At 37.4% G+C, this 20,208-nt stretch overlaps 1 protein-coding gene across 2 annotated transcripts in view; it reads left to right on the forward strand.

Annotated features, from left to right (window-relative positions):
* The window catches only part of LOC137287666 (rho GTPase-activating protein gacF-like), a 237,826-nt gene that overhangs the window by 94,964 nt on the left and 122,654 nt on the right, over positions 1-20,208 (forward strand). For both annotated transcript variants that reach the window (XM_067820053.1, XM_067820052.1), the window contains exons 5-6: positions 6,183-6,273; positions 18,650-18,695. In XM_067820053.1, the coding sequence (XP_067676154.1) occupies positions 6,183-6,273; positions 18,650-18,695 (137 nt within the window). The remainder of the gene's footprint in view (positions 1-6,182; positions 6,274-18,649; positions 18,696-20,208) is intronic.

Consider the following 20,208-nt stretch of genomic DNA (forward strand, 5'->3'; position numbering starts at 1 on the left):
TGTGTGTATTCTTTGGGCTGATAATGTTAGAATGTTTTGGGATTTTTCTCAAATTGTTCAGTGTTTGTCCTCAAATGTAACACTGCTGTACCCATTTGGCACACCTGTGTACTGTTCTACTGTAATGCCCGAACTGCAGACACTCAATCCTCAAACATTCCATCACATTCAATCTTGCAGAACACCTGAAGGACACAATCACCCACATGAACACCCACCCTGTAAAAGCATAAATTCACCCACACCCATACCCACGCACGTACGCACGCACACACTTAACCCTTACCCTCACCTTCATCCACACCCTCACCCTAACCCTAACACTAGCCCCAGCCCTCACCCACATCCTCGCTCTTGCCCAACTGCTAGCACTAGCCCCAGTCCTCACCCACACCCAGGCTCTCACCCATGCCCTAACCCTAACCCTAACCCTAACCCTAACCCTAACCCTAACCCTAACCCTAACCCTAGTCCTAGTCCTATCCCTTGCCCACAAAAACATGCACATCCACCCACCCGCAGCTACGTCTGGGGCGGTGGGGTAGCCTAGTGGATAATACATTCACTCATCATGCCGAAAACCTGTCTTCGATTCCCCACATGGGTACAGTGTTTTAAGCCCATTCCTGGGTTTCCCAGCCGTGATATTGCTGGAATAGTGCTTGAAAATAAAACTAAAATCACTCATACCCCACTTGCACTCCCACTCGCAGCCATCACCCCACACCCGGTACCCTGCACCCACCCACACCCTTAATACACACACTCATTGTCATTGCTCAGGTTCATACTGGAGATATGTTCTGAGGTTGGAATGTTTGAGATACATTCTTGTTGTTGGTACAAGGTGCCACCTGTATACAAATATGAATATGATGCACAGTTCAGCTGAGTGATGCGTCATAGAATAGTTGGACTGCTATTGTCTTATCACCTCAGTGGCTGCTGGTGCACGAGTTCCAGGGATGTTTTCGTTCTAACAGCTAACTTAACTGCCCTTGTCAGTTAGGAATCTGGGCACTTTGTTAACTCGTCGTTTTCTCCGGATATCTTCGTTAGCGCAATTTCTGAGAATTAGAGAAAATTGTTCTAATTACATGACTAATATATCTTTTTATGTGTGTTTTTCAAGTAAATATCTTCAAGTTTGTTTTGAAAGGAAGTGTTATTGCGTTCAAATGAGGTTAAGTTGTAAGCTAAACAATAAGGTCAGTTAACTGATGTAAGGGTTAGTGAAAATCATATGAAACTTCCTGTTACTTAGCAAGAATATGGTATTTTCATACAACTGATGTTATTTCAGGGGCAGAAAGTTCAGATTTATCCAAATAAATGATATGACAATTGTGGAGATGGACTGAATTGCTAACATCCATTATCTTCAGGAACTTTTGAAGTACTGTTTCCCTGCCACTTGAGTGTGCTTCTCAACATAAAATTATTGTGAGTTCATGTGGGGACTGAGTGATACTCATGGCTTGTTGTACATACAGTAGTATATCCATGAAAGTGTCAAGTTTCAGCTTCATGTCAGCAGTTCTCATTCAGATAATGTATTGTCTCTTAGGTTTGTCAAAGTAAGTGTGATCATGGTATCCTTATCAAACGTCTGGTATAGTTCATTTAACTTTCCTCATGATCAAGTACCTCCACTCTATGATTTAAACCATTACATTTTCATCACATCTACAAATAGTCATGACATGAAACAAGTCTATACCTTTTGTATCAGTAGAGTTAACTAAGGGACATAATAAAATCTGAAAGTAAATTTTCTTTCTCTGCGAATGCCAGTGTTTGCTACAACAAAAGAATTATGCATGCATGATGTGAAAGTACAAAAGAAGTGCTCCATGCCGATGAAATGCTGTGGGCATGATGATATGTTCATCTGTTGAAAGAATAAACAAAAATAAAATGTCCTTTTTGTTTATTTTTTGTGCACTCCACTGTCATGTATTAAAATATCATTAATCTGTATTACAAGATAAATATAAAGTTAATGGGCCTAAATATTAGGAAATTGAATTATGTTGAACAGCCCATCATACCACAAGTTAAGTGTTTTGTTTTGATGACATTGTCTTATAGTGCATGTAGTCATGTAACCATAGTAACAGAATATGGCAATAATATGGGATGTGGGCGGAGGAGCAGATTCACCAGGGCAATTTTCCAAGGAATGGCAGTTTTCCAATGAAGGACCTCTTTCTGGGTCAGATGTTCCAAGTGTATCCTACAGGTGACAGTCATTTGAAAATGTGACCTCAGACCATAGTACTGGCAGTATGACAACTACTTAAACTGAAAATAAAGGCCATGAAAGCAAGCAACTTTACTTTTTATCAACTTTAGAACATTTGTTCAACTGATGAGATTAAGACTTTAAGATCAGGTCTTCCTGACTAAACCTAAAAATAAGTCATAATTATTTTAATAGTTTTTGGACACACTTTGATTCAGATATTGAAGCTAATAGAAAGCCTTATTTGATCCAAGAACCCCTCCCATGTTTGTAAGGTATTGAGTAAATGAAGAAAATGCAGGTATGCAATAAAGTTTGTTTTTAAACAATCGTTTTATTACCAGAATATCAAGTCAACTTTTCAGGAGCCTGAGGATCATAGTATCTAAATCAATTTCTCCTAATTCCCACAGAGTAGACTGCAGAATGTGATGCAACTTCCATGACCCGTGAAGATATGGGTTAGAACTAATAAGCAGTGACCCATGCCTTACATAAGAAGCAACTAACAAGATCAGGTGGTCAGGCTCACTGGCTTGATTGACATATCACCATGTCCCAATTGCATAGATTGGTGCTCATGCTGTTGATCACTGGATTGTCTGGTTCAAACCACCACCACATATCTGTAATATTGCTCAGTGTGGAGTTAAACAACAAGGAAAGAATATAAATTCCACACGGATGTATATTTGTATTGCATGACAACAAATGTCCGTCTTGTAATAACGTTGTTACATCTGTCATCTGAAACACGGAGCTGAGTCTTCCTGTCCACCCCTTGAACCAACACATTTCTTGTTGTTTTAGCTCCTATTACAATAAACATACGTAAACCAGGAATAGCCTCTTTACAAAAGGGCAGCTGCGCTTTGTTAAACACTGTAAAACATACCCTTGTTGTCTTGCTTCTTTCCGTAACAGGAATATCCAACACGTGCTGAAATAACCCATCTGGCAAGAGACTGACTGACAAAAAGTATTGCATTTTTACACAGAAACCAAGGGAGGGAGTGATAGGTTTAAATTGTCAATTTGTTTAAAACATGAGACTAAATACATGCATTTAAGGCTTTAACTAAGGGCGTTCTGTGCATGGGACAGAGTATTTAGAGAAATAAATATTGTAGAAGTTGAAGATCAGTTGAGACAGAGCATTGAGAGAAATAAATATTGTTAGATTTAAAGAAAGATGTGTTAGGTCAGGGTATTAAGAGAAATAAATAGTGTGAGAGTTAAGGATTTGTTGTGAAGAAACTGTTTGTGTAGAGTGGAGAATGGTTCAGAAGGAAGTGAGTGGTTCAGTCGGGGGTGAGTGACTGAGAATGGGTGAGAGGATATGCATGTTTGGATGGTGCTAGCTGCCACTGTGTAGTAAATATATTCTGATATATACTGGGATCAGGGAGGAATGGTGTCCTGGAGATAAGATACACTGGAATCTTGGCCTTGTTTGGCTCAAACAATTGAAAGTATTTTGGACGGATAGACTTTTCTTTTAACTTATTTTAAGGAAAGGTAAAGTGTGTTTGGATTAGCATGATTGACTGTACTCAGAGGAATGTGTTTAGATGAGGAATGTGTTTACAGCTGGTACAGTCCTACTATACCTGACTGTCTCTCAAAAATACTACTACTGCCACTACTACCACAGCCACCACTACTACTAATGCTTCTATAAACTATAACTACCACCATCACTTAAATGCTACTAACTACTACTACACTACTACAGCTGCTGCCACGGCTACTACTAATACTACACCTACAAACACCACCACTACTGTTACTATTACTACTACTACTACTGCTGCTGCTGCCACTACTACAACTGCTGCTGCTGCTGCCGCTGCCGCTGCCACTACTACTACTACTGCTGCTGCCACTACTACTACTACTACTACTACTACTACTACTACTACTACTACTACTACTACTACTACTACTACTACTACTACTACTACTACTACTGCTGCTGCTACTACTACTGCTGCTGCTGCTGCTGCCACTACTACTACTACTGCTGCTGCTGCTTCTGCCACTACTACTACTACTACTACTACTACTACTACTACTGCTGCTGCTGCTGCTGCTGCTGCCACTACTACTACTACTACTACTGCTGCTGCTGCTGCTTCTGCCACTACTACTACTACTACTGCTGCTGCCACTACTACTACTACTGCTGCTGCTGCTGCTGCTGCTGCTGCCACTACTACTACTACTACTACTACTACTGCTGCTGCTGCCACTACTACTACTACTACTACTACTGCTGCTGCTGCTGCTGCTTCTGCCACTACTACTACTACTACTACTACTACTACTACTACTGCTGCTGCTGCTGCTGCCACTACTACTACTACTACTACTACTACTGCTGCTGCTGCTGCTTCTGCCACTACTACTACTACTACTGCTGCTGCCACTACTACTACTACTACTGCTGCTGCTGCTGCTGCTGCTGCCACTACTACTACTACTACTACTACTACTGCTGCTGCTGCCACTACTACTACTACTACTACTACTGCTGCTGCTGCTGCTGCTTCTGCCACTACTACTACTACTACTGCTACTGCTACTGCTACTACTATCACCACTAACACTACCACCACTACTTCTGCTGCTGCTGCTGCTGCTGCTGCTACTACTACTACATCTGTGCCTTTTAGTCACTTTAGTTACACAAATATCTAACAACCAATTAAAAATTCCATCATGACAAGCTTGTTTGAAATGTGAGAAATGAGAGTTGAACTTTACTTTCATACAATTATGGACTTTGTAATTCTAATCCTATGTTAATAGCACAGAAAACATTTTAAAAACAACACAAGATATCTGTGCTATTTTACAAAGGTATTATTCCAGGTTTTGATCAACAAGCGTTAAATATTTAGCATATGAAAATGAGACAGAAAAACAGAACATCAGTGTGGGTCTTGAAAGAATTGTGTTTTTTGACAAACTAAAAAATGCAGATGTAACTCTCACGTCTGCACAAATAATGAAAAATATGAAAAATGATATTGTTAGAATTGTTGAAACGACATTGAAAGAGATTTATAAGAAAGAAATACCTCTGTAATGGGATCAGTGTTTGGTGTTTACGTGTCAAGAGCTTGCACCACGACAATCTTCATTCTTCTATTGAAACAAGTTTCAAACATCAACAATCGCCAAATTCCACAAAATTGCATTTGGATGTCAAGATGGAAAAATACATTTACCCTAACTTGTTAATTTGTCCTGGAGAGATATGAGGGGTCGTGTTTGTGTGTAAAACTTTTCAGGCTTATCCCGACAATTTCAGTCGCTTGGCATCATGGGGGATTACAGGGTGAAAGAAGGCCGGAGCAGAGGCAGACATGTGTTTGTTTACTGCTGATTCAGTGGCTCGGTCAACCTCAATGAATTAAAACTTACATCAGGTACATTTCTATCATCCTAGCTTTGGGTCACTGAGGTTGAACTCTGACACAAAGCAGACAGCAAATATGTTCAAGAACGTGTTTGGCACATAAAGCGTTGTTTTGCATTGGTTGAAACATTTCATTATACTTTCATGCTGTGTGTAATCTTGGCCATGGAAAGTCACACATTGAGCGCTTTTTCTCCACGAGACACATGTGAACAAATTGTAGAAGCAGCGTCGAAATTATCAGCAGTTGTCACTGCTGTCAGCCAGTGGTCATAACAGATATTTTTGGTAGTGTTGGCACCCAAGTTGCCAATTCCGTCCAAGCCTTTGAGTAATCCAAGGATCCTTCGCAGCTGAAAATGCTATGATATTTCCCTTGATCCATCTTCACCATCAAATTAGGACGCCATCAATCAGGGGATTTTCTTGCATCTTGTGATATGGGTCAATACCATTTGACGATGATGTCTGTGATGATGATGCTGTCTGTGACGTGGGTGTTGTTTATTGCAGGAAGTACTCCTCTCTGAGCAAGGAGGACCATCGGATGCTGTTTATGGCAGTGGAACCTATCCTTTCTATCAGTGCAATGTTGGCGTCAAAGGTAAGTTCATCAAATTAATCTAACTGATTGTATTAGATATTTAATTATTATTATTATTATTATTGGATATTTATATAGTGCACATATCCATGCAACTAGTGCTTGCTCAAGGCGCTGGTATTTGTTTCCCTCGATCATTGGATGTCCATCTCAGCGTCACATCGTATTATCAATCTCAACTCCCTGGGGAGTATACAATTCTTGCTGCCACTAGGTGCACCGAGTTTATTGTGGCTCTCTCATCCTATCGAGGTACCCAATTCACAGCTGGGTGGACACTGGCCACATAGTCACAGTACTTTGTCCAAGTTTACTGCGCGTTGCTGTACCCGCAACTGGGTGTATGCACATATTCATGTGGCAACCACCTGGTCATATACCAACGGATTCGTTGACTACTAATAATGTCATAGCCTACTTTGCTCTTAGTGTAATGGATGAATTATCTCACAAACATTATTATCGATAAGAATGAGGCTACAGAACTCAAAACTGGATGTACATTTTTGTTTTCTGTCTGTATAGAATTCAAGTAATATTTTGTGAATCTTAAAGTGATAATATTTTTGGTGTTGAAAAAAAAGAATGCATGACAGGTAACCCTTCGGTGTGATGGGCAAATGCATTATCCATTTGGCTACCCCACTACCCTCCATCATAATAATGTTTCTGTGGTTAGGGTATTGGTAAAAGTATTAACATGTTGAAGTTTCTTAAAGGCATGAGAAGTTGGTGTTCATTGAAAGGCAAACATTATGGATGACAACCTCTTTTTTGCATGTCACAACATTTCTGGACTATTTCTTGCCCCTCGTCATGCCACAGACCTGAGTTTGATTCCCAACATGTAGAACCCATTTCCTGTTTCCAGTGTGTCAGGTTGTAATTTGGTAACAAGACTACCACTATATTCCTAAAACTACTTATAATGTACTAGAGATTAAAGGCTGCACAGTAATTACTTTAAAGTGAGTAAGTATGATTTTGTGTTGCTTGCAGCAATATTCCAGCAGTGCAGTGGCGGGGAAAACCAGACATAGTACTGGTTGGTCTTTGGATTGTATCATAATTGCTAGAACACCTAATATTTGATAACATATGTACATGTCACCCACTCAATTACATGGGACATATTTTCACCTTCACCCTCAGTGACACATGCATGATAGCTTCAAATTGGTGGAAAAACTGAAAAATGTTTAAATCTATAATTTATATACTTATTTGAAAAATCTGGAAATGGTATTAACACATTTGCTATGTTAAGGCCAGACCAATTTATTTCTTGTTTTACAGATCTGTTTTTCATATTTCTTCAGGAATAAGAAAAAAAATAAACCTGAATCTTCCCCTACTCAGAATATAAAATAATAATATGTTTTGTTGGTAAAAAATGTATACAATAAATTTTTTTCGATTGTATTGATTGCCCAAAGTAAAACATGTCTAGTATTTAGAAGGAATATTACTTTGACTGGTGATTTTATTTTTATTTTTATTTCCCTCCTGTCTTAAGGTTTTCTCAGGACAAAAATCCATGGAACAAAAAAATAAGATTGTTCTGGCCTTAGAAGACTTCAGTTTACAAGTTACAAGTGTGCATCAAGTAAAATAATTTTGTCACGAGGATCTAAGCTACAGTAAATCTTCCTGAGAATGGATTGTTTGAGATGCATAAACAGAGGTGAAGAATACTGACCAGTGCCTGCCAACTTAGTTTGAAACAAAAAGTGGCATAGTAATGGAGTGCAAGAAGATTCATCCTGACCAGTTCACTGTTACTGCACTATATAATATAAATCATTGTTTATTCTATTTTGAGCTAAATGTTTGAGGGGATACAGTTTAAGTTTCCTCATGTTGATAGTGTTTGATTTAGATAATTTATTCAATGATGAAATGGGGCAGACACTAATTATCAAAATGTTCGTGTCTGTAATATGTTGTCACCACATCAGTGCTGTATTGTACTTGTTGTGAGGAAAACAGCTTTTGTTTTCCAATCTTCCGATTATGTCAGTGAGCTTATCAAGTTACAAGACTGAATGAAATCTTTGACTTACACAGAATTATGGTTCCTTAGCTACTTAATCTGGCATCCAAGCAACATCTCTGATCTGACGTCAGAGTTTATGTCATATTTGCCTCACTATCTCCTCGAAGAGACCTCTTCTCATGTCAGACTGACATCTGCTATTGATCTCAAATAATCCAAATATCTTCTTTTGATATGAAACTGATACAGACTGTCAGATCATGTGCTAAAATCAGGATGTGATATAATTTGTCTCAGGGCCAGAAGTTAACAGATTCTGGACAAATCTTCCAACATTTTGTATTCAGAATTTCCAAATGAAAACAATATGTTTGAATTTCCTGAATGTCATTAGCATTTCAATTTGTTATTTTAAGAATCTTTTCAGTTAATTAATTCTCACATGTTATTTGAAAACGTTTCACAACATATTTTTAAATCTAATGCTAAAAAACATAACTAAAAGTGATTGATTGACCATGTTCAAACTATGGCAAAATGAACGCTGCTCAAACTAAACTCAATGGCATTAATAATATTCTGTAGTCGCCATGATTTCATGCAGTGTTAGTTTCAACGGAATTTAGCAAATATTGTAACCATAAAAATCTGAAGCATCTTGTTTTTATATTACTGTTAAAAATAGGGAGAATTTTAGAATGTCTGGGAGTCTGACAGTCTGGTTAGGTGGGGTTTATGTGTGGTCTGTGTGTGTTGTCAGTGTTTTGGCACATGGCAGGCCTAAGGTGGGCGTGATGTGATAGACTCCAACCTATGGCTAGGTCACAAGGACTTCAGGGAATTGGGAGACAGCTGACTTCAGACATGTTTGCGTAAATCCAGCAAAGACCTGCCAATACATTTATGAAGGACATGCCGCACATGTAGATATAGTTATCCTTGTTACACAGTGTCTCCCATTCTTTTTCTCCTGACACAATGTCCTTCAATTGTTTTTCTTCTCTTACAATGTCCCACCAATATTTTCGTTTCCTCACACGATAACCCTCCATTATTTTTCTTTCCATACAATGACCCTCAATAACTTTTCTTCTCACACTAGGGCTGTCCATCATTCTCCTCCTATGATGGCCCTCAGTTATTTTACTCCTTTCACGATGTCCCCCAATTTTTTTCCCCCACAAGATAGCCTTCCATTATTGTCCTCACATGATGTCCCTTCATTATTTTTTTCCTCCCAAGATGGTCCTCCATCTTTAATAGGTGGCATGTTGATATCAGGAGGGTTATAAAATACTTGAAATCAGACGATGAGCTTTTAGCTCACTGATCAACAGTCCTGATAATTCATTTTTTGTTGGCCGATGTAATATACTGAAAACATGTTGGCATACAATTTCAGCAATTTGTGTTTTCTTCCCACACTCTCTGGATTCAGAAGTGCTCAGTAAAATCTTGAATAAGCTCTCAAGCAGTGCCCTTTCTGGGAAATGATTTAGTTCTTTGCATGAGGAGTATATTACATGTTTTGAAATTATTAAATGATCAGGTGGTAAAGGTAAATATGCTGTGTAAATAACCTCCACAGATCTTTTGTCCTACAAAATTATGATGATGGTGATCTACACCTCTCTTCCTCAATCCCTCACACACCCACTCACTCACTCACATGGGTACATGTGTGTAAAACCCATTTCTGGCATGCTCCACTGTGATATCACTGAAGTATTGCTAAACTCAGTCAGTAACTTGATAAAATGGTGGTTTGAATCTCATATTCTCACTCACTCCCTCACTCACTCACTCACTCACTCACTTTCCTACATATACCAGCACTATGCCCAGTTCCTAAGATTCACCATCAAGATCAAACAGAATCATTGTGACTTTTCTTCTGACATGATATGACTTAAATTCTGCTCCAAGTGACATTAAACCAAACTCACTCTGGGTCCCAGTCTAAGCCTGCAAACCAAGTCCTTAAGTAATTCCTTCACCCCAGCTTGACAAGGATTAGTGCTATCTGTGCATCTAAGTACATCCTTTACATAACAACGACTTGTGAACACAGACTTCAGAATGCGGTGAATCAACATTCATCCCGACACCTCCAGTGTCTGTCCCATGCTAATTTGCTGGTTTTAGCATGTCATGTTCAACAAGAAATTTCAATCTACCTGGATGATCGTTTGATTCTTGTAAATAAGTTTGTTTGCTGTCAGTAATTGGTGAGTTTGCAGGAGCTTGAATTGTACATAGTTCTGGCAGAGAGCCAGAGAATATGCAGCGAGTCTGCTGCCAAAACTGACTCAAAGGATGGTTAAAAATGGCATCTGCTCTGTATTATTCATCTTCTGTTCTTGGTGATTCTGTGAATAGTGATGGAAAATATTTGACATGCAAAAGTGTGTCATGGTAAAACAACAAGAAGCTTGTTGATAATGTCCACAACAAAATGATTGTTTCTTGGTGTTGTTTCCAAATAAGTGAATGTAGACATGCATTGCAGACAACATGTGGTATGTGATGTCTTTAGAAATGAATGAGAGTGGGAAAGTAAGGTTTTACGCCGCTTTTAGCAATACTCCAGCAATATGATGGCAGGGGTCGCCAGGAATTGGTTTCACACACTGTACCATGTTGGGAATTGAACTTGGATCTTTGGTGCATCAAGCATCCATTTTAACCACAGGGCTTACTCCTCAGAAATGAGAAATTTCCATATAGTCCTTTTCTGGACCAGACAAACCAGTGATCATCAGCATGAGCAGCGATCTGTAGAACTCGGATATGATGACATGTCAACCAAGTCAGCGAGCCTGACCTGACACAATCCTGTTAGTCTCCTGTTCGACAAGTATGAGTTGATTACAACCAATTCCAACATGGATCTTCACGTGTACCAAAATGATAGACTCTATGACCCCATCTTTGCTAGCTTCTTGTGATGTGTCATCTGCCATTTTGTGATATAACTCATAGATGGCTTTCGTGTGATGTAACTGAAATTGTATAGTCATTAAAACCCCACTGGCTTCACTGAGAGATCTGGAATATTACCTTCATAAAAATAGGATGAATTCTTACATGAAAGTTGACAGGAAAGACTTACACAAACAATTTATCTTTCAAGGTAATGGCTTACTGATGATAACTTCACAATATGCCATTTTCTCTGTGAATACCTAGAACCTACATACTGATAACCGATTTTCATCCATGCCGAGTAAATAAGCCCATATATCACCAGTGATGAAAGTGTATTATCCTAGGCCCACTTTTGTAATCACTGACATAACCAATCTGCCGTCTGCTGGTGATAATACTGTTTCAGAGAAAGCACTTCATCCCGATGTCAGCTGGGTGCATGCTACCATCCAAGTTGTAAAGATAAAGATTAATCAAGTACTTGTTACAAGAGCCCTAACAATATCATTCATTTTCTTAAGTTCTCTTTATCTGACAGTTTGGAGGAGGTGGAGGTAGTATTATTGAAACATTGTTAGATGGTGAAAGAGAACACGGTATATATTGGGACATAATATGAGTTTCATATGGTTGGGTAGATTTAGGAAACTGGCATATTCTTCTGACTGTGTTATATTTTATTTATGATGTTTTGCAAAAACACAAAAATATTAGTATACAATGAGATATTCAAGCAACCTACGTCTTCAAGCCAAGATATATCTTTGATTCAAACTCTGACCCTAAATATGTCATAACAAGAAAAACACCTTGAAACAATGTATTTTGTAGGCATTTTAATGCGTAATTACATTAAATGTTGCAAATCCTCTACACCTTGGAAATGATTGTCGTGAGACGTGCATATTTTCTACAGACACTTTGAGCAAGTCATGTTTTTGATAAAGTTATCAAAACGGGATATTGCAAAGGACATCACTTTTGTGTTTTATGAAACAGACTTCAACCTATCAACCACAAAACATGTTCAAAACTAAGGCTTGGAATTGATTCCCACACTCTAATAAAAAACATGTGGACAAAACTAAATGAACCATGATCCAAACATACTATTTCCACATAAGGTAACACTGTTAACCTTTAGACTGCTGAATTAATTTGGCCTTGTAATTAATTTCAGCCCCAAAATTGGATATTTTAATAGGGTGGCAATAGTTTTTTCTGTATCACCATGCATGTGGAGCTGTTTCTCGCCATTGCCATGATTGTTCCTGTTCGGTGATGTAACGTTGGGAATATTTTTCAATCATGCATACATGTGGGAGAGTATTCTATATTTAGAAGCCAAGTGCTACTTATGTTCTACCTCATTGCTTCCAAATGAGAGCCTTCAAGAACAGATACGATGTCCCCATTAGATGTCTGACAAAACAAGGATGTCTTAACCATAGTGAGCTGGGAACATAAACATGACCTCTTAACTCTCAGAATAAAATACATAAATATATGTATGTATAATAATATGTTTATCAGCTTAGGTATGCTCCCTTGAGTTTCATTTATTCTTTGACCAGGTGCTTGCTGAGCTACAGGTGGACATAATAATGAAAAATATTACAATGATAACAGTTTACTGACATCAAGTTGAAGAGAAAATTACAGCGTTTGGAGGAATTTGGTATATAAATATCATATATCTCTATGACTGATCTGTTTGTAGATTTTAATATGGAAAAACCAATGTTTTTCAAGAATACTTGAATATGTAAATACTTGTGTTTCCAAAGCTATTCCAAGCTCTAGAATTAGTATCTATTTAGTATTGATCAGGCAAACATACAATTTGTTCCTTTTTGTTGTTTATTTTCACTTTTTCCAAAAATCAAGATTTTCAGTATGTACAAAGCCATTGATGTTAATTTTAATGAAAACAAACAAAATGTAGTGACTTTGGCAATGGTAGCAATTATATAAGTGCTATCTCTTTATTTGAGTTAAGTTCTTGTCAAATAATTTCCATTTCAATATCAACAAGTAGAAACACTTTTAAAAAAAAAAACATGTCTGGGCAGCAGCCTCCATGACACTGTGGGCGACCATTTTGTTTGATTGAAGATTAGGTGTCCCATTCGACCAGTTTCTTGTACAACAAGGCGATGATCGGTCATCTCCGGTCTGTGAACTTGAACCAAACATTAGAAGCCATCTGCTGCTTACCCAGAGGGTGTAATGTCCAGTTTTGAGAACATACAACCTTTTACATCCAAGCATCTAATCCTTATCAAAGAGATTCAAGTGGATAAAGAAAAGCCTTAAATCATTTGCTGGTATACACACTGAACCTGGCAATGACACTAAAATCGAAGGGCAGGGTATGTTTCAGTGTGGAGGGAGACGGCTGAGGTATTGTCTTAGTGTTAGGTACAGTGGTTGGGTGTTGTGGTGTCACCCTAAAACCAAGGATGTGATGCATTAACAGGGATGAGTATGGCTTTTGGCAGATGGTCTGTAGATGTGTGCAAGACTGAAGAGTGTATACTCGAGGCTGTTTTTGTAGTTTGGTGATGTGATGGTTGTAGCTACTCGGGACTACAGAAACAAAGTGATCAAGCATCAATCTGAATATTACTCTGGTCGGATTATTAAGTTCTGGTGGAATAAGTAGGTTTAATCATGAAACCTCAGGATTTCAAGAAGGTGGTAAGTGTTCAATAATGTGCTAAAAATTTAGGAGAAAATATTTCCTTCAGACTTAAGAAGACCTCCATAAGAAGACTTACGATTGTTAAGTGTCCACAGAATCTGTGAAATTTAGGAACATAAGAAAGATTTTCAAAATAGTTGTTAAAGACTTTAACTATGTTCAATTGAATGAGAACTATGTTTTGTTCATTTCAACAGATGCATTATGAGGCACTAACATAAAATGTTTCCACAAAGCATTTTGTACTTTTTGTCTTTGACATAAGCTGATTTTCCTGGGAGATAAATGAACAATGATATATAAAGAGACAAAAAATCGTTTAGGGACTAGCTCAAAAACTTGAAACTTTAAAAATTCCATTGGGACAAGAATAGTAACAACTCCATCTCCTTGACAGATATATGTATGGTATTTCTTATAGCTATCAGTGGTTTTCAGAACATATATGGATAGTGGTCGCAGGGGCTTGTAACGCTGAAAACTGCCAAAAACTTTTATATTAGTGATATAAAAAAGGGTTAACACCCCATCAGAGACAGTATATACCTTGATGGCAGTTTTTAGCATTACAAGCCCCTGTGATTGTGGTAACCATTATTGTATGGAAAATACAGTAGATTCATCTTTTGAAATGTTCTAGTGCATCATATTCACTGACTGCTGCATCTCAAGACTGAATTTATTTCACAAAATTTCTCAAAGTATTTGTTAGTTGTTTCATTGTAATATGTGATTGATGTGACTTCACATTTTTTCATAAACTGTATATTGAGCAAAACCTATTCATATGTTTTGAGATACGGAACACTTGTAATAATATACCTCCCAACTTAAAATAAGAATATTCTGAGTTTTGGCTGGGAGTAAATGTAACCAATGTGTAAGATGCAATGTTGATGGCATCCCGTATTGCCATGGCAATGCATGTGTTCTGTTTTATCTCAGTTAAAATAAACATTTGATATTCCCTCTCTTTAGTAACCCAGGTTATTGATCTAGAATTCCTGTCAATGTGATCTTGCAAGCAATTTTGGAAAAAAAGTTCATAACCTTTTGCAGAACTGATATTATTTTATAGTTTATATTTTCTAAAACCACTGTTATTTTAATTATGCTTTAAATGCAATAATAAATAAGCAAACATTAATGTCTCATCGTCTTAACTGATCATGTAATCTGAAAGACAATTTCCAGCTCATTTGTCTTTCCTAATTATATTATATAAACTATACAATTAGTATTAACTATTACAACAGGGCAAAATCCAAATAAAGTTGAGACTAACTTGAGTGTGAACAGTAAATATGTCTGCAGGTAAAGGTGAATTCATGGGTGACAGAAACATTTCTGTATCCTTATCTAAAATTCAGTGGCGTACATGTCTGACTACTTTACATGGAACTAGGTGGTGTTGAATACAGACTAGTCGGTTGTAGCCATTATGTAATGCGCTCCTCCCTGACTACGCTCCACGCCAGGTAAAAATGGGAGGGGCTGCTTCTCGAGGTTTACCTGGCTGCAGACATGCAGTTGCATTATCTCAACTGTTACCTGTCTGTGTGAGATGTGCAGCATGTGCCACTCACATTCTCACAATGTCATGGCTTTATGAAGATACTGAGGATTCGATATCAGATTTACGTGTGATTTTTATATTGAGGTAATAATGTCAGGATTTGTGTAATATTCATGTTCAAAGAGCATTATTTGGTGACCTTGGAATACTGATGGTGAAAGACCATGTGAACCGAAGGACAGAGTCATGCTTTTATCAAGGATGCTATAGTTATTTCCTGGACTAAAGGATTATAGTGTGATACAGTTTTATGTTTAATGATCAGTAAGTATTAATTTTTGTGTTATGATATTGGATTGTCCAGTAGGGTAGTGCATTTGGTCTTTGGTCTGGATTTGATGCTTAGAACAACAAAACAAATCGATAATATGCAAAAATAATCATTTTCATCAGTTAAAGACTTTCTTTGCATTATTGTTAACTATCTAAACAATACCCCACTTAATCAGTCAGTTATCTGACCAATCAGCAGATTAATCAACCAGTCAAACAAATCAGACAATCAGGTACCTCAGCATTCAAACAACTTACAGTCAACAGTCAACCCAGTCGTCTGGTCAATATCCGTCCAAATTTGTCCACTTTTTTTCATCTGAGGAGCACTGTCATAACTCCAATCACAAGTCAGGGCAGGGTTGTCAGTTTGTCATAAAACATGTCTGTGCATCAACCTTAAACACACAAAAAAACAGACGACGACTCCTAATACTTTCATCTTTGTTCCAACCCAGCCATTAAGCCGCTTAGACTTGTTCTGCGAGGTTGTTTTTATAAATATTTCTCTTCCATTGTTTAAGTCAGCAGTATGTTGAGTGGTTTGGGGCACACAGCCCGAGGGGTTGTGTCTGAACCTGTCACATGACCATTGAGACAATGGAAGACAAATAACACCCGTTTGTGGAGAAATAACGTTCAGTTTTAAAGCAATCTCAACTTACACAGTCCAGCCTTTGTTGTGAGGTAAGGTGAGGACAGTTGATCATACTTCATGACTCCGAGGCTGATCGTTACCATGATAGTGCTTTTAACTGAAGCTTCTTTTAAACAGATTTGTCTTGTGTTGTTCAAGATTATTGACATTGCGAAAAGATGTATAATCAAATCATGATGAGTCGAATCACTGTGGATTAAGTAATAAAGTTCGACTATTGATGTATTTGAGACATAGATATGTAACATAGAAAAAATGGTCGGGACCAACAGGTACTTCAACTTATTAATAATAGTCAAGACGCTGGCATTCGACTCATTGGGATTTGACTGTATGTGTGTGAGCGTGCATGCAAATGTAGATGTTGATGGATAGAAGAATGAATGAATGAAAGAATGAATGAGGAACACAATGCTTCAGAATGTATTTTCTACTGACGTTCCATGTATAATGTCCACTGTTGTCATCATATGCCTGTTCTGGTATCACATGCTTATATACAGTACCTGCTTCCTAGTTTTCTTGTGGGGAGGGTCAGGATAGCCTCGTGGTTAAAGTGTTCACTCGTCATGCTGTAGACCCAAGCTTCATGGGTACAATGTGTGAGTAGCATTTCTGGTGTCCCCTGTCTTGATGTTACTAGAATATTGCTGAAAGCATCGTAAAAGCACACCTACTCACTCACTCCTGTGTGTGAAATACACATATGTTGGAAAGCACACATAAAATCTCCAAATTATCATCCTAGTTCATTCTCTGATGAAGCAGTAAGAATATCTCTGAAACATCATGTTCCTCACTGAGTCATTTTACAGATCTTGACTTGCCCTACACTCTTTATGCGTATGACTTCCAAATGCCATGCAAAAACTGTGTATGGCATACATCATTTTTGAGGTTTTTGCAAATGTGTATTTTTCTTGAAGATATAGATGGCATTGAGACAGGAATATGTCTCATCTATATGTTACCTGTATACTTATATATACATGTATATATCTAAAGGACCAGCTGATTCTTCCACAGAACTATAAGTGAGTGAGTGAGTTTAGTATTACGCCACACTCAGCAATATTCCAGCTATGTGGCTGTGGTCTGTGTATAATCAGATCTGGACCAGACAATTCAGTGATCAACAGCATGAACATCGATCTACATAATCAGGATACGATGACGTGTCAGCAAATCCCACTAGTTGTTTCATAATACAAGCATGGGTTACTGAAGATCAATTCCAACCCAAGCCAGAGATGACCTCATATTGATGATACTAAGACTCAGGAAATCTTATACGTTAAAAAATATTCATCAAATATAATACCTATATAGTTATTCAGCTCTGGTGTAGTATAAATGATTATATGTATATGGATACTGAAGGGGCACATATAGTTGAAACAGATACCACCAAACAGATTTGAAACATACGTAAGTAATTTATCAATTAGTTGATTATCACTGGTATGTAGCTTTACACAAATCATGGTATGTGATGTTTGAACTTCATGCAGAATATTCGTTTGATTAATATTAATAAATATTAATATTAATATTAATTTCAGCAGCATAAGTAATTACATACATGTAATGAGAGTAAGTTATACTTAGTTTTGTGGCTGTGATCAGTACTGTTTATGATATGAATCAATGTAGTTTTTTTGTAAAGTTTGTTTGAAGATTAGGTCATGTGTGGTTTACTTTAATAATGAGGAGAGATGTTCAAATTTAAGGTCATTGAGGTCAGGGTTGACTATCAAGGACTGTTTATGATACTGCCATTTTGCCATGAAACCATTGCAAGATACTGTGGTGCTTTACAAAAATAGACACAAATATTTAAACACTATTGTGATGACAAAAGGTAAAGGTTTAAATTTACATAAAATTTATATAAAAAAAATTTAGCTTGTTTGATACTTGCTTGACAATGATAAAAGAATCTATGGAAACATCGCATTATCTGAATAAAGAAGTTGTTCATCCATAAAGCTTGTCCATCTTAAAAAAACATATTTATTATCATATGAATATTTTTCTCAGTGGATACCCACAGGTCTTCTCTAGCAACATATTTATTGACACTTTTTTTTTATTCTATTGGCTATGAAGATACTATCAGCAAAATGGCCAATAATATGAACTGTTGGTATTTTCTTACTAGGTAGCCCTTGGGCTTTTTTTATGTTTGACGCATCCATTTTTCTCTTTCTCTTTGTCTAATTGTGTGTTTTTGTGTTTCAGCTGGAGAGTGTGATTCAGACCTGGAATACTCATACCACAAAGTTAGGTGAGTTCTACCAGTAGTCTTGGGAAATGGATAAAATGACACAATTGATGATTGGTGCATTGCCAACATTTAGCTATCATTGAAAAGAATTGGTTAGTGTCATTTTATAGTTTTTCCTGTTCAGTTTGTTACAGGAAAAAAAAAATGTGGTTTTTGTTTCTTTTTCGTTTGTTCAGAAACTACTCTCATTTCACATCCAATGTACACTGATGCAAATTTATCCTTTAAAGTAATGACTAATATGTCATGAATATAAACTTCCCTGAGTCTTCAAGAAATATTTTCAGACTCTGACAACATGTAAGATATGTCAAGCATTTTAAGCACAGTAGTTCCAAAATAGTTTGTGTTCAATTGTGAGAAAATGTGATTAATTCCATGGTTGTTTGGTCACTAAAACCAATCTTCGATTATTTTAACAAAACGGAACAGCACTATTCCCCAGCCATGTTACAGTCTGCAGCTCAGCTGTCCCTGATGTCTGCTCATGTTGATTGTTTACAAATGCAGAAAGAATACCCACTTTTTATATAGTCAGTGAGTGAGTTTTATTTTACTCCGCTTTTAGCAATAATCAAGCTATATCACGGCAGGGAGCACCAGAAAATGCACTTCACACATAGCACCAATGTGTTGAGTCAAACCTAGTCTTTGTATGATGAGTGAGCTCTTTAACCACTTGCCTACCCCACAACGCCCAATTTCTTTATATGACTTTAGTTGATATGTCATGTCATGAGAGATAAACATTTGTCACATAAAAATACAGTGTTTTTTATTCTTTTGAGCAGTAAACATGTGCTTATCCATTATTTGCACCAGATTATTTACTGGGAAACTCAGATATCTGTGCCAGATTTTGCCTTGCAGAGTGGTGGCTTTCTTTGGGTGTCCAGCAAAATTTTCATTATAGGTTTGAATCATTAGGTGTCGCGACTATGCTTGTCGCAAGAAGCGACTAACAGGATCGGGTGGTCAGACTCGCTGACTAGGTTGACATGTCATCGGGTTCCCAATTGCACATATTGATGCTCTTGTTGTTGGTCACTGTTGGATTGTGTGGTTCAGACTGGATTATTTACAGACCACCTCTATGTAGCTGGAATATTGCTGAATACTGCATAAAACTAAAGTCACTCACTCATTAGGTGGCAAGGTTTGTCAACACCATGCATTTCATTGGCTGTGGGGTAGCCTAGTGGTTAAAGCACCCACTTATCATGCTGAAGACACAGGTTTGATTCCCTGCAAGGTTACAATGCATGAAGCCCATTTCTGGAGTCCCCTGCCTTAATATGGCTGGAATATTGCTAAAAGCAGGAAAACCCATTGTCAAGTTTGCAATTATTGGCATAAGTAAACATAGTTATACTTCATGGATTTGAGATTAAGTATGTGTTAACATTCTGTCTTCTTTTGTGACAAAAAATAATGTTCAAACATTGCTCATTGTAATAATTAGACTGCACTGCTTATTCAAGTACCATCATTAGTTGTTTAATTTCATATATTT

This window comes from Haliotis asinina, chromosome 6, assembly GCF_037392515.1.
Source record: "Haliotis asinina isolate JCU_RB_2024 chromosome 6, JCU_Hal_asi_v2, whole genome shotgun sequence".
NCBI lineage: Eukaryota > Metazoa > Mollusca > Gastropoda > Lepetellida > Haliotidae > Haliotis > Haliotis asinina.